At 43.9% G+C, this 13,456-nt stretch overlaps 3 protein-coding genes across 3 annotated transcripts; 1 reads left to right on the top strand and 2 right to left on the bottom strand.

The window, feature by feature from the left end:
• Positions 1–3,509: 3,509 nt before the first annotated feature.
• Positions 3,510–4,157, bottom strand: LOC309547587 (uncharacterized protein; the record flags this gene model as incomplete). Its single annotated transcript, XM_082247459.1, has 1 exon — positions 3,510–4,157. One exon carries the CDS (start codon positions 4,155–4,157, stop codon positions 3,510–3,512), a length of 648 nt encoding a protein of 215 aa, XP_082103585.1.
• A 6,114-nt stretch (positions 4,158–10,271) lies between these two features.
• LOC309548335 (histone H2A type 1-like) lies at positions 10,272–10,664 on the bottom strand (the record flags this gene model as incomplete). The annotated part of the gene is made up of 1 exon (XM_082248273.1): positions 10,272–10,664. One exon carries the CDS (start codon positions 10,662–10,664, stop codon positions 10,272–10,274), a length of 393 nt encoding a protein of 130 aa, XP_082104399.1.
• Positions 10,665–10,992: 328 nt separating this feature from the next.
• On the top strand, positions 10,993–11,373 carry LOC309547638 (histone H2B 1.1; the record flags this gene model as incomplete). The annotated part of the gene is made up of 1 exon (XM_082247515.1): positions 10,993–11,373. The coding sequence occupies one exon, from the start codon at positions 10,993–10,995 to the stop codon at positions 11,371–11,373; it is 381 nt and encodes a 126-aa protein (XP_082103641.1).
• Between the last annotated feature and the right edge of the window lie 2,083 nt (positions 11,374–13,456).

Genomic DNA, 13,456 nt, shown 5'->3' with positions numbered 1-13,456 from the left:
AAACAAAAACATCTGATGGAGGTTCTGACTGATGTAATCATGTTTCAGTTGGGGATGTTTGGTATGTAATGAATAATTTCTGATCTATAAAAGTAAAGTATGGAGGACAATGAGGAGGAGTCTCTGTAAGAAGACATTGCTCTATAAATCTTTATAATAGAATAGAACTGGCAATGGCTGTAAGCACTGACACGTCTCATGATCGCCCATTGTGCTCCCCACCAAGGTGAAATCTTTAGATATCCAAGTGTCCAATCAGATCTCCCAATGAATTTCCGCATATTTCTAGGTAGGAAATGTCCTCAGTACAACTTACCTGTATTAGAAGTGTGAATAAACAATCTGCGGTTTGGGGCATTTAATAAACCAATAAATAATTGACTGCTCGCCGTAGACACAATCCGGGATCTCGGGGCTCTCTATAGAGATGTGGGAGACGGAGGAGAGTTTTGGTGCTGCAGTATAAGGATTAGAGAGAAGGTAAAGGCGGGCATCTAGATTTATGATCCGGAGCTACTAAGAATACATTTGCATAAGAAATTTTTTAGACCAGAAAATCGCACTAAAACCTATTGGGGTTTATCGTATTTGATACATCTCCACCCAGGCCAAAAAAAAATAAAAAAGTTTTGCACACCATAGAAATGAGAGTACAGCTCCGCTGTGATGTATGTGGGTGGCTCTTAGAAGAGCCTTTGTGTTTGGTGAGGAGGGGGATGGTTGGGGATTACTTGGTCTTGGCAGCCTTGTGGCTCTCGGTCTTCTTGGGCAGCAGCACGGCCTGGATGTTGGGCAGGACTCCTCCCTGGGCGATGGTGACGCCCCCGAGCAGCTTGTTGAGCTCCTCGTCGTTGCGGACAGCCAGCTGGAGGTGTCGGGGGATGATGCGGGTCTTCTTGTTGTCGCGGGCGGCGTTACCGGCCAGCTCGAGGATCTCAGCGGTGAGATACTCGAGGACGGCGGCCAGATAGACGGGAGCTCCGGCCCCGACCCGCTCGGCATAGTTGCAAAGTTGAATAATGTAAAACATTTCCATATGTTCTCTTTTATTCCAAGTCCTCATAATGCAGAATCCCCCTCCCCCACTGCTACATACAAAACATGATAGGGAGATGACTTCTCTCATAGATCTCTACCTTTCTATAGGATGGGAAATAAAGTATTACATGTTTCATAGAAACCTTCATTAGAGATTGTACCCGGAAATCAAATCTAAACTCTGACACCTTACTGATCACTAAGAAAAAACTACTTTATAAAGCCAGAAATCCTTTCCGGTTCAATAAAACATTTCCGGTGATTATTCCTGGGCAGTTTATAGTAAAATTGTCCTTTAGTGGATTTCACAAAGCATTTCATCTTCACAATATTTCTAATGTCTCCTATTTCAGCAATGGCGCGCACAGCTTTCCGGACAGGTTCGGGTTAATCTGTCCCTTGTGACCTCTGGCTGGGAAAGCCCCGCCCTACTGAAAGCTGAATCACACAGCTCACTCATTGGCTGATTAGAGCTCTAAGAAATGGTCCTATTAAACCTAAGCAGGCGTGGTCAGCATTAACCAATAAACGAGCAGCGCGGTCTGTATAAATAGACGCCGCACAGCCCGTGTTCTCATACTTCTGTTCCGTCTGGAGATTAGAAGCCTTTCACAACCATGGCAAGAACCAAGCAGACCGCTCGTAAGTCCACCGGAGGGAAAGCTCCCCGCAAGCAGCTGGCCACCAAAGCCGCCCGCAAGAGCGCCCCGGCCACCGGCGGAGTCAAGAAGCCTCACCGTTACAGGCCCGGCACCGTGGCTCTCCGAGAGATCCGCCGCTACCAGAAATCCACCGAGCTGCTCATCCGCAAACTGCCCTTCCAGCGCCTCGTCCGAGAGATCGCCCAGGACTTCAAGACCGACCTGCGCTTCCAGAGCTCCGCCGTCATGGCTCTGCAAGAGGCTTCCGAGGCTTATCTCGTCGGACTCTTCGAGGACACCAACCTGTGCGCCATCCACGCCAAGAGGGTCACCATCATGCCCAAAGACATACAGCTGGCACGCCGCATCCGCGGAGAGAGGGCCTAAATACATTCTTATCTCCACCCCCCCCCCCCATACCTTCTCTACACACCACAAAGGCTCTTTTCAGAGCCACCACATCCGCCTCACAAAGAGCTCCATACAACCTCATCACCCCTACTACATGCTGCAAATACCCGCTACTACATTTCTACACATTCCATCCCCGCCATCAGCTTCACCACCTCTTTCTTCTCTCTCTCCCTTCTCTGTGCTCCGATCCTCAGTGTGGAAGTAAATCTCCTCTCTAACCATTCACACTTCTCTTTATCTTCACTAATAGATACATTAGAACAATATTTCATGGTAAGCAAAGCTCATCTGTAACATTTCTAAACCGATCCCAGAGAAATCATTCACATTTCTGCTCTATAAAGGAGATTTATTTTACCGATTTGTTCCCTAAATACAATGTAACAATTCACACTTCTACATAGATACAATGGAACAATATTCAGTAAAACAAACGTTCCTATACACAGAATCTTTACTTCTTATCTCATCACTACCAGGAGATCAGAGAGAGGAAATCTGTTCAAAATAAACAGTAATCTCCCCTCCCCCTCCTGTACACTCCCCGGGATCACCGATTTCTCAGCTCGGGTGTAGAAATCATACAACTCACTGCTAATAAATCTCACTCCTCATTCTTCTGCTGTATGAAGAAGACATTTCCTCTCCCCGATCTATCACATGAATCTCTCCTCTGATATTCTACAACTTTCTACAATCTTCCCTTTCACACACACGGGGGGGGGGGAGGGGAGGGGACACAGCTGCACATTCCTAAACTTCTCACCAGCAGAGCTTACACTCTTTGAACTTTGTAAAAGTGAAGCCGAGAGTTGTAATTTCTATCCGAATGGAACATCGGCGCTGCTAAACCGATTTCTGTTATTTTTAGGGGAAATAACACATTCTTGTAGCTGACCATTCTAACCTCTTCCATCAGTACAATTATTTCCCTTATAACGGTCACATTAAATATTGAAGATCATCTAGAAAAGGGAAATGTATCCCCCCCCCCTCTCGGAGATCCCACACATAGTGTGCGGGAATTGTCTCCGATTCGCACGACAGATGTGTCTGGTGGGGATCCTAAAGATCCTTTATATCAGGAGGGATCTCCGATTTCTTTCAGTGATTTCTCCTATAAAATGTAGATTATGAGAGGATCTGCAAGGGATAAATGTACAATGTGTGATGGGGAACATCTGAGCTCCTCTATACTGTGCAAAGTCTATGTGGCTTCTGGTGGGTGTAGGTAAGTGTAGCTCTGTTAGGGGGAGGTGGGTGTAGGTAGGTGTTGCTGTTAGGAGGAGGTGGGTGTAGGTAGGTAGGTGTTGCTGTTAGGATGTGGGTGGGTGTAGCTCTGTTAGGAGGAGGTAGGTGGCTCTGAGAAGAGCCTTTGGGGGGGTGTAGTTGAAGGAGTTCTCCGGCTGCTTGGATTTATTTCTTCTTCGGAGCGGCCTTCTTGGGCTTGGCTGCTGCCTTGGGTTTTGCCGCCTTCTTAGCCGGACTCTTGGCGGCTTTTTTGGGCTTGGCTGCAGCTTTGGGCTTCTTGGGGCTCTTTGTCGCCTTCTTGGCAGCTGCAGCCTTTGCCGGTTTCTTGGGGCTCTTGGCCGCCGCCTTCTTCTTAGGGGACTTTACTGCCTTCTTGGGTGACTTGGCCGCCGGTTTCTTAGGGGACTTTGCCGGCTTCTTAGCAGCAGCCAATGGCTTCTTTGCGGTTTTCTTGGCCTTGTCGCCCTCTTGCTGCTTCTTGTTGATCTTGAAGGATCCGGAGGCGCCATGTCCTTTCACCTGGACGAGGCTCCCCTTGGTCACCAGCGCCCTGATGGCGACCTTGAGGCGGTTGTTGTTCTTCTCCACATCGTATCCTGAGGCGGCCAGGAGCTTCTTGAGGGCGGCCAGGGAGACCCCGCTGCGCTCTTTGGAAGCGGCCACGGCTGTGACGATGAGCTCGGACACGCTGGGACCGGACGGCTTCTTGCTGCCTTTCTTGGCTCCTCCGGCTGCCGCCTTCTTAGCCGGCTTCTTCTTGGCGGCGGGCTCCGCTGGAGGAGCGGCGGCTGGGGCGCTCTCAGTCTCAGTCATGGTTCTCAGCGAGTTTCTAAAATAGAGAATAGAAATATTTTTCTGGGGTGACGCTCTTCCTTATATACAGACGTTCTGCGCTGCTATTGGTTGATATTGAACTTGCCTTCTGCACTGCTATTGGTTACACCTTAGACACGCCCATTGACTCTCATTCCAGTGCTGGAGAATCTTCTCTCTCTTCTTGTGTTTCCCTGGCAGAGAGAAAAACGATTTTAATATGAAATGGAAGGATGAGCGATCTTTATCGGGGACCCGATCTGCTCACTGGACTGTCACTTATCGATCTCGCACTGTCCGCTCTCATGATCTGCTCAGGAGGCTGAACACAGAGGCTGCAAACACCTCCAACCTCCTGAGTGTGTGTCCCATTCCTCCTTCTACCTACTTTTCTACACACATTCCCATCAGAAAACAATCTTCTCACATCTCCCACTACAATTATTTTCGCATTACATGAGTGAAGAGTGAAAATCAGGAAACATTTCCCTCTAATACACAAATCTGCTCATCTATAGCTGAGTAGAAGGAGCCTGGAACAAAAACATCAGCCAGTGACATCAGATCCTTGTGCGATGGGTTGGGAGAGATTGTTAGAGATACAAAGGTGTTAGATGATGGGAGCATGTCATATTTAATGTACTTTGTATCACATTCTGCTCATCATTACAAATATATTGTCATCTGAATATTCTGAGTAACTTTATTGCCACATATTACTACACAGCTATATAGACTACTCAGGTAGAATGTTTCCTTGTATCTAGAATCAGAGGTAAAATCTAGACATTCTTTCACACGGGGCAAAAGGACGATGTCAGTAAGGCAGAGGTTGGTGTCAATCATCTTTTTAAATTATTGATATATTTTTTTTTCCATTTTTTAAATATATAAGATAAGGGAGAGTTATAATAACCCCCTGTAAAATGTATTTTTTACCATCTTTGGTCCCATAGCCAAACGAAGAGTGAAATGAAATCCCTCCAAAGTGAGGGGATCCCTGATTCACATCAGAACTAGTGTCCACAGTGAAAGAATTCCACTCTACTACTGTTCAGGTGATAACTCAATATTTGGGATTTTCTTTTACTTTCAAGCTCAGTGAAAATGGTAAACAGGACAGATAGAAAGGGGGAAATCCCCAACGAGGACACAAGCAGCAATACAAATCTGTCAGGGGGTCCTATCCCTCTCCACTCCACCCAAAATAAAGAAAAAAATGTGTCTTTAGTGATCTTTTTATTATTATTACTTTAATTCTGTATTTGATTTTTTTTAAAGACGTAAAGGAAACACCAAAGGAAATGAGAAAATACATTCTCAAAGTATAGCATGTATTTAAATTGGATAGCTCAGAGAGCAAACAAATATACATTTCAAAAAGTACAGGTATGTAAGTTATTGGTCTGTATATATGATGGCTATTAGGCAAAGCAATGCAGAACCTATATTAATTATTGTTTAAAATTCAAATAATAATTGGAACCCCGCGGGCAATCACACATGTAGATCTATTATGCAGTATTACTGGGTGCATAGTGCTGATAGATGTGTGTTACCGGCAAAATACTGAAGGGTGTAAGAGCAGCTTTTCTCAACCTTTTGGGACACAGAGGAACCCTTGAAATAAACTTCTGGTCTCGGGGAACCCCTGCTAAAAATTAAAAATGTAATTATCAGATCTGTGTAGGATCATGGGACTGACCTCTATCAGACATGTAGCGGGTACAGATTTCCCCATATTAAAACTAGAATAAGAAAAAAGTGAAAGGACTGGTAGAAATCATGACACTGCCAGATATGTACAATGAATCAATAACACAAATATTTCATTTCCGAAGAAGCAGATCTGTCCCCTCTTAGAAACATTGTAAACATTTTGCTGGTTTCTAGTTACAAAGTAAATTAAATTCTCTTCATAGTATTGAATGGCTGAGGATCCTTTCTATCAGTTTTCTTTTCTGTCAAATATTCATCAGAAATATCTTTAAAAATCAAAAGGTCGGGAATTCCTAATCGGTGTAAGAATTAGAAGCTCTGAGATTGGACATTTTTTCTCCATAATGCAGTAAATGAGAGGACATAAAATCCTCCTCCGATCTCACTGATCTGATTAGTCCGTTCTTAGTGAATAACAAGTAGAAAGTTAACTTGCACAGCTTCTTCCATCCAGCACAATTCTGTACGAACATGGAGGGACAGATCGCTGAGCAGACAATGAATCGTCCCCCCAGCATTGCCCTCCCTGCTCCGGGCAGATCTGGGATCAGTCGGTGTCATTGTTTCCAGATGGATCAGCGCTCAGGAAGTTTTCTATCAGAACCATTTGAAAGAAATTGAACTAAACTGCTCCAATGTATTCTCTATGGAGGAGAAACCCTGACACCTGCTGGTGATAAGAGGAATGACTTCCGTGCAGGGATCTGGGATAAAATACAAATGCGATTTCATGGCTTCCTTTCCGAATCCCTCTTACAAGGAACAGATTAAAACGGATTCGTGTGTGCAGTTTGATAACAAAATAAAAATTCATAGCTGGGGATCTGAGGAAATGGCATCTAGACTGCAGAATTCATCGGATTATTTTACATGTTTATTTTTTTTTTTTTTGTGTCAGATAAAACCTTTAGAAGTTAGGCAGATGAGGGATCACTCAGTGCGATCATTATTTCTAGATGTTCCATGTAGATCAGCATGAAATCCTGAACATCTATCGCTGGATTCCCATTCCCCTTTCAATCAAATCCCTGTTTTATTATTGTAATAGGTGTGCCACTACGGCACCTTTCACACGTAAATATACCGAAAATATCTATCTATCTATCTATCTATCTATCTATCTATCTATCTATCTATCTATCTATCTATCTATCTATCTATCTATCTATCTATCTATCTATCTATCTATCTATCTATCTATCTATCTATCTATCTATCTATCTATCTATCTATCTATCTATCTATCTATCTATCTATCTATCTATCTATCTATCTATCTATCTATCATCATCTTATGTGGATCTAAGATCGATCTGTAGGGACTGATCCATTTGTCTATACACCTCTAATTAAACAAGTAGGTCTAAAAGATCTGATTGCTGAGAAGGGGACATGTTTGATCCAGTGTGTATTGCTGCAGAATAACACATGAAACGATATAGTGCAATGATGGGGTGAGAATGGTTGGTGTATGTAGACTGAGGGATGGAATTGGTTTGTACTCTGGTTATGTGCAGCGGCTGTGCCGGGTCCTATCCCATTCTAATAGAAGATGATGAGAGATCCGGGATTCTGGAGACATAATACAATGTGTGACCTCTCATCTGTTCCAGGACTCTGGAGGTACATGACTTGTGAGAGATCAGCAAAGGGTTCTAGATGTCCCAATCCATCCGTGCAGTGTATGACCTGAAGGATCCCAGAGCAGAGAGTTCATTGTGGGGACTTTATATAGTAATCTGGATAGGAAGGTCACCAGTGGAAGGTGCGTAGTCGGAACATCTCTTATAAACAGGATCGATTGAAAGGAGAACTTTATATCCAGGAAGTGTTAATGGTCTAGGACGCCTTCTCTGTTCAGATGTAATAAAAAGTCGGTTAAACGATTGTGATAATTATTGGGAAAGAAATGGCTTTCTATATAATATTGGAAAACGGATCATTCTTCAGAAGACAATTGTCTATATTTTGGGGTGGCTAGAAGAATTTTTGTTCATCAAACAAGTTGTATGGACATTTGAGTGCGCTCATATCTCTGGTATTCTTTTTTCTGGTTGGGGTCATTTATCGAGGAGATCTGCACTCTACTAAAAGCTGGGAGGTATTACGTCTCGTTTTGGGTGGGGGTTTGAAATGCTGCATTTTACGATATTTTTACGATTTGTATTTACTTTATAAATCTATTATTTTATATATTCTTATTTATATTAGGATACTTTCATATTTAATTCACCAAATGGGAATATCCCGATGTCTGTGTATGTAGTGAGGACATTTATTTGGAGGATCCTGGGTGACGTCAGAGACATGACCTCACCAGTAATGATGATGAAATGAAATCCAATGGTCACCCAAAAGAAGTGAAAAGTTGCTCTTTCTGATGAATAAAGAGCATAATCGAGCGGGAAATTTAAATCAAGGAACTGCTGAGGATTGGATGATTGAGAGCACAGAGGGGCGGACTTATTGTGACGTCTGGACACTCCCTCCTCTAACCCCTCCCCATTATTCTCCATCAGGTCCGCTCAAGCTGCATATAAAGCGAGGCTGGGTGCTTTTCCGTCATATTCGTCTGAGACACAAAGAACTTGGAGATGTCTGGTCGCGGTAAAGGAGGAAAGGGTCTGGGGAAAGGAGGCGCTAAGCGCCACAGGAAGGTGCTCCGGGACAACATCCAGGGCATCACCAAACCCGCCATCCGACGTTTGGCCCGCAGAGGGGGTGTCAAGCGCATCTCCGGTCTCATCTATGAGGAGACCCGCGGAGTGCTCAAGGTTTTCCTGGAGAATGTCATCCGCGATGCCGTCACCTACACCGAGCACGCCAAGAGGAAGACCGTCACCGCCATGGATGTCGTCTATGCGCTAAAACGCCAGGGCCGCACTCTCTACGGATTCGGAGGCTAAACCCCAACATCCACCGCTTACCCACTTCACCCCAACAAAGGCCCTTCTCAGGGCCACCCACCTTCTCATACAAAGGGCTGATGATGATTCACAACTCAGACATGTCATTTCTAGATATTTATCGTAACAATAAGGGCTTCCGCTAATTGTTTCAGTAAGAAATGGAAAGGAGCGATGTCCAGCTGCCCATACACTCTGCTAAACATAAAGCAGATTGAACAATCAGAGATGTAAGAACCGGACAATATTATATGTGGAATCTTATTGGGCGGTCAGTAGATCTATAGGAGATTGTACAGTCAGCACTCAGGGTGGTGGATCTGAGTGAGGAGAATAGATAATAGTTTATGAAAAGAATGGAGCTCACTCATACTGAGATGATTCTAGAAATAGAATGTTTCAAAGATGGAATGTTTGTGAACATTCCGATTGTGATACAGGAAGAGGAGATCTGTGCATCTGCTATATGTACAAATTATATATCAGGAAGAGAGGAGATATAGTTCTACACAGATCTGATAATGAAACATGGAATCCTTTATTTCCCATCATATAGAAAGGTAGAGATCTATGAGAGAAGTCATCTCACTATCATGTTGTGGGGATTCTGCATTCTGAGGACTTAAAAGAGAACATATGTAAATGTTTTACATTATTTAATCTTCAGATTCCTCACTAAGCGGTGAAAATAGAACTATGAAGCGTTGATATTTCTCGGATAAATGTCGGATTTGGCGGTATAATGGGGCTGATTATTTCTCTGTAACGTTCTTCACAATTCAGGCGGGCAAATTTAAAATCTGAGCCAATCAGAGCTGTGGGCGTTCCTTACATCCGCCAGTGATGTCTTTGAATATTTCACAGTAAATGTGATCTGAGGATTCTGTAGTAAAATCAAATCCTAAAACAATGTAACATTTCAATGATTTTTAAACTGCCTGGAATCAGAGGGACCGTTGATGAATGTTCCACAGAAGGGAGATTTTATATCATTCAGTGCCAGATCAGCCAATCAGGGAGGGTTGTAACTTTCCATACTATTCCGGCGGGAAAATTGAGCCAATCACAGTTCTGAACCTTTTTTCTTCCTTTACAGGAGAATCCTGACTTGGATGATATCGGAGTTCCTTGGGAAGATGATTGTTTGGTAATTGCTGATTTGTAGAATCCATTCAGCAGGAATAAAGGGGGGAATGACGAGGAGCTCCTGGAGGGAGAGGAGAAAACTTTAGAAAGGAGATTCTCCAATAATGAGTTCTTTAGATGTAGGAAATGTTCTCACTACAAGTCCCCGGTATTAAAAGGGTTAATAAGCAAGTTGTTTGCTGTCAGAGGTATTTGTAGGAATGAAAAACTTCTTTCCTGCTGAGTGATAGATGTGATTTGTTGTAAGACACAGAATGAGGTATGAGGCTCTTTGTATGTAGATGTGGGTGGCTCTGAGAAGAGCCTTTGTTTGTGTTTGGTGATGTGGTTGAACCGGTGGGGATTACTTGGTCTTGGCGGCCTTGTGGCTCTCGGTCTTCTTGGGCAGCAGCACGGCCTGGATGTTGGGCAGGACTCCTCCCTGGGCGATGGTGACGCCCCCGAGCAGCTTGTTGAGCTCCTCGTCGTTGCGGACAGCCAGCTGGAGGTGTCGGGGGATGATGCGGGTCTTCTTGTTGTCGCGGGCGGCGTTACCGGCCAGCTCGAGGATCTCAGCGGTCAGATACTCGAGGACGGCGGCCAGATAGACGGGAGCTCCGGCCCCGACCCGCTCGGCATAGTTACCCTTCCTGAGCAGGCGGTGAACACGACCGACTGGGAACTGCAGACCAGCCCGGGATGATCGGGTCTTGGCCTTAGCCCGAACCTTTCCTCCTTGTTTGCCGCGGCCAGACATGATTCTGAGATATTGGAGTTCTCAAAGAGATGTGAATGGCTGGAGTCGCTCCCTTTCCTGTTATACGCTGAATGATATGACGTCTTGCCTTATGATTGGCCACGTTTGAAACCAGCCAATACTCTGTAGGTTTGTATCTAAACCAATCATTAACTGAGGAAAGAAAACATGACGTCACTGCCCATCACATGGCTGAGTCTTCCAATAGAAGAGTGAGGAGGGAGGAGGTTCATTTGCATAGGACCGCCTATATAAGCAGCACATGAGGGCGGCGCCAGCACATTTTTCTCTTCTCAGAGCGGAGGAAACATTCTTCTTATCCCTTATCATGCCTGAACCAGCCAAGTCCGCCCCGGCGCCCAAGAAGGGCTCCAAGAAAGCCGTGACCAAGAGCCAGAAGAAGGACGGCAAGAAGCGGAGGAAGAGCAGGAAGGAGAGTTATGCCATCTACGTCTACAAGGTGCTCAAGCAGGTCCACCCCGACACCGGCATCTCCTCCAAGGCCATGAGCATCATGAACTCCTTCGTCAATGACATCTTCGAGCGCATCGCCGGCGAAGCTTCCCGCCTGGCTCATTACAACAAGCGCTCCACCATCACCTCCCGGGAGATACAGACCGCCGTCCGCCTCCTCCTGCCCGGAGAGCTGGCCAAGCACGCCGTCTCCGAGGGCACCAAGGCCGTCACCAAGTACACCAGCGCCAAGTAATACCCCTCCCCCACCCATCACCCCAACAACACACAAAGGCTCTTCTAAGAGCCACCCACATACTACACAACCGAGCTGTCATACAATCTTCATGTATCGTACAATGTATTACCTTTACAAGTTTTAGCTGTTCGGATAACAGAAAATGAACTGAAAATAACATCATTAATAATCTTGAGATGAGAAGTAGGTCGGTCAGACTGGAAGGGGAATGAATAAAACCTTCCTTCTAATCTCATCCTTCTTTATTGCAGAAATCGTCTCCCCTTCCTGGCTCTATACATTTCCTATTCCTCGCCTTGTACTGCACACACCCAACTGCTCTAATCACTTCTGCTACATTGTTACAATGAGAGATTCTCCGCAATCTCCCGCCTTACATTGTTCCTTTATCTGGGAAGATCGTGGAGCTTTTATTCCACAACACAATGGGGGATAGAAGCAAGAAAAGTGAAACATTGTATCTGCTCAGTCATCTCAGATCGGCTAATCCGACACTGAATATTATTCATAGAAAATATCACTCTTTCCGGGACGGTCCCTTCACTTCCAGGAAATAAATATGTAGAAATATTATTCTGTTTTAAGGTTTGATTTTGCACTGTTATTGGATGTTTGCTATAGAGATCTATGAAAAGTCTACGGAACAAATCTTTTCTGGGCTGAAAACGGAGATAAATCTGCGAATAAAATTCTTTGGATTCCTCATAAAGACATCGCTGACCAATGAAGGCTGATAGTGAAACCGCTCACAGTTCTGATTGGCTCAGATCTGAAATAGCTATTTTCAAATTTCCCGCCTGAATTGTGAAAACGTTACAGACAATCAGTCCCAATATAACACCAAATCCCACACTGAGATCATTAGATGAGATATTTATCCGAGAAATATCTTTACCACGTTATTTTCAGGCAGATTCATCGATTAGTACGGAATAAACAGAAATAGAAATGAAAGATTATTAAATAATGTAAAACATTTCCATATGTTCTCAGAATGCAGAACCCCCCCCCCCCCCCCCCCCACACAAACACACTGCTACATACAGAACATGATAGTGAGATTACTTCTCTCATAGATCTCTACCTTTCTATGATGGGAAATAAAGTATTACATGTTTCATTATCAGATCTGTATATGATCGGGGAACTGGCCGATAATTAACGTTTCATCTTTCAGACATGACATGTAGCCGTTTCGGATTTCCCCCCTACATCCTAAAATAAACGAAAAGTGAAAGGGCTGGCAGAAATCTGTAGTAATCATGACACTGCCAGATAAATATATACAACGAATCAATAAACACAGTTGTTTAATTTCAGTCCATTCTTTGTAACTAGAAATCAGAAAAATTTTAACAATGTGTCTAAGTAAATGACATTTTCTGCAGAGTATTGAATGGCTGTGACCCCACCCCTTCCATCAGTCTTCCATCAGGTCAGCTTTTTCTTATAAGCAAGAATGCAGGCCTTTTTTTTTTTACCGTAATATTGTATAAATATGAAATTGTTATGATGTGTGACAGATGAATGTTTTCTGTGTAATCTCCGAGGAAGAACGAGGAAACCGTAGTAAAGGAAGAATAGCGCCAAATATGAACAGGGAATGGATGAAGAGAGGATTTCTGTACAATTCACTGTTTCCTTCATTTCTGTTACTTGTGCAAGTAAAGTCTTCTTCTATTTATTGTTGTAGTCCCACCCCCTCCCCCATATAATGTGAAAAATAAAATTAGGGTAATGCGAATTTTACTGACCCTACAACAGCTCCAGAATAGGTGGAAAGAAAATCAATCAATGTTGTCTCCATCAGATCATCACAAATATGTTTAAAAACGGCAAAATGTATTGCAGTTAGTGCTGAGCTCCGACTCTGTCACCCCGGAGTCATCTACTGATCCATCAAACGTTTCTCTGCGCCTTATCATTGGATTATGGGTCCCATATCCCAACAATGTGTCTAATCTAAAGGATGGAGGGCAATGGACACCAAGGAGATCACCTGCTTATCTAAACTCACATCAATTCAATGTGTTATATTAGACTTTAAAATCATATAAAAAAAACGTAATTGCTGTTAGGA

This window comes from Pelophylax lessonae, assembly GCF_965119305.1.
Source record: "Pelophylax lessonae genome assembly, chromosome: 2".
Lineage (NCBI taxonomy): Eukaryota > Metazoa > Chordata > Amphibia > Anura > Ranidae > Pelophylax > Pelophylax lessonae.
The sequence above is the reverse complement of the archived record's forward strand: the minus strand, read 5'-3'. Positions and strand labels throughout refer to the sequence as shown.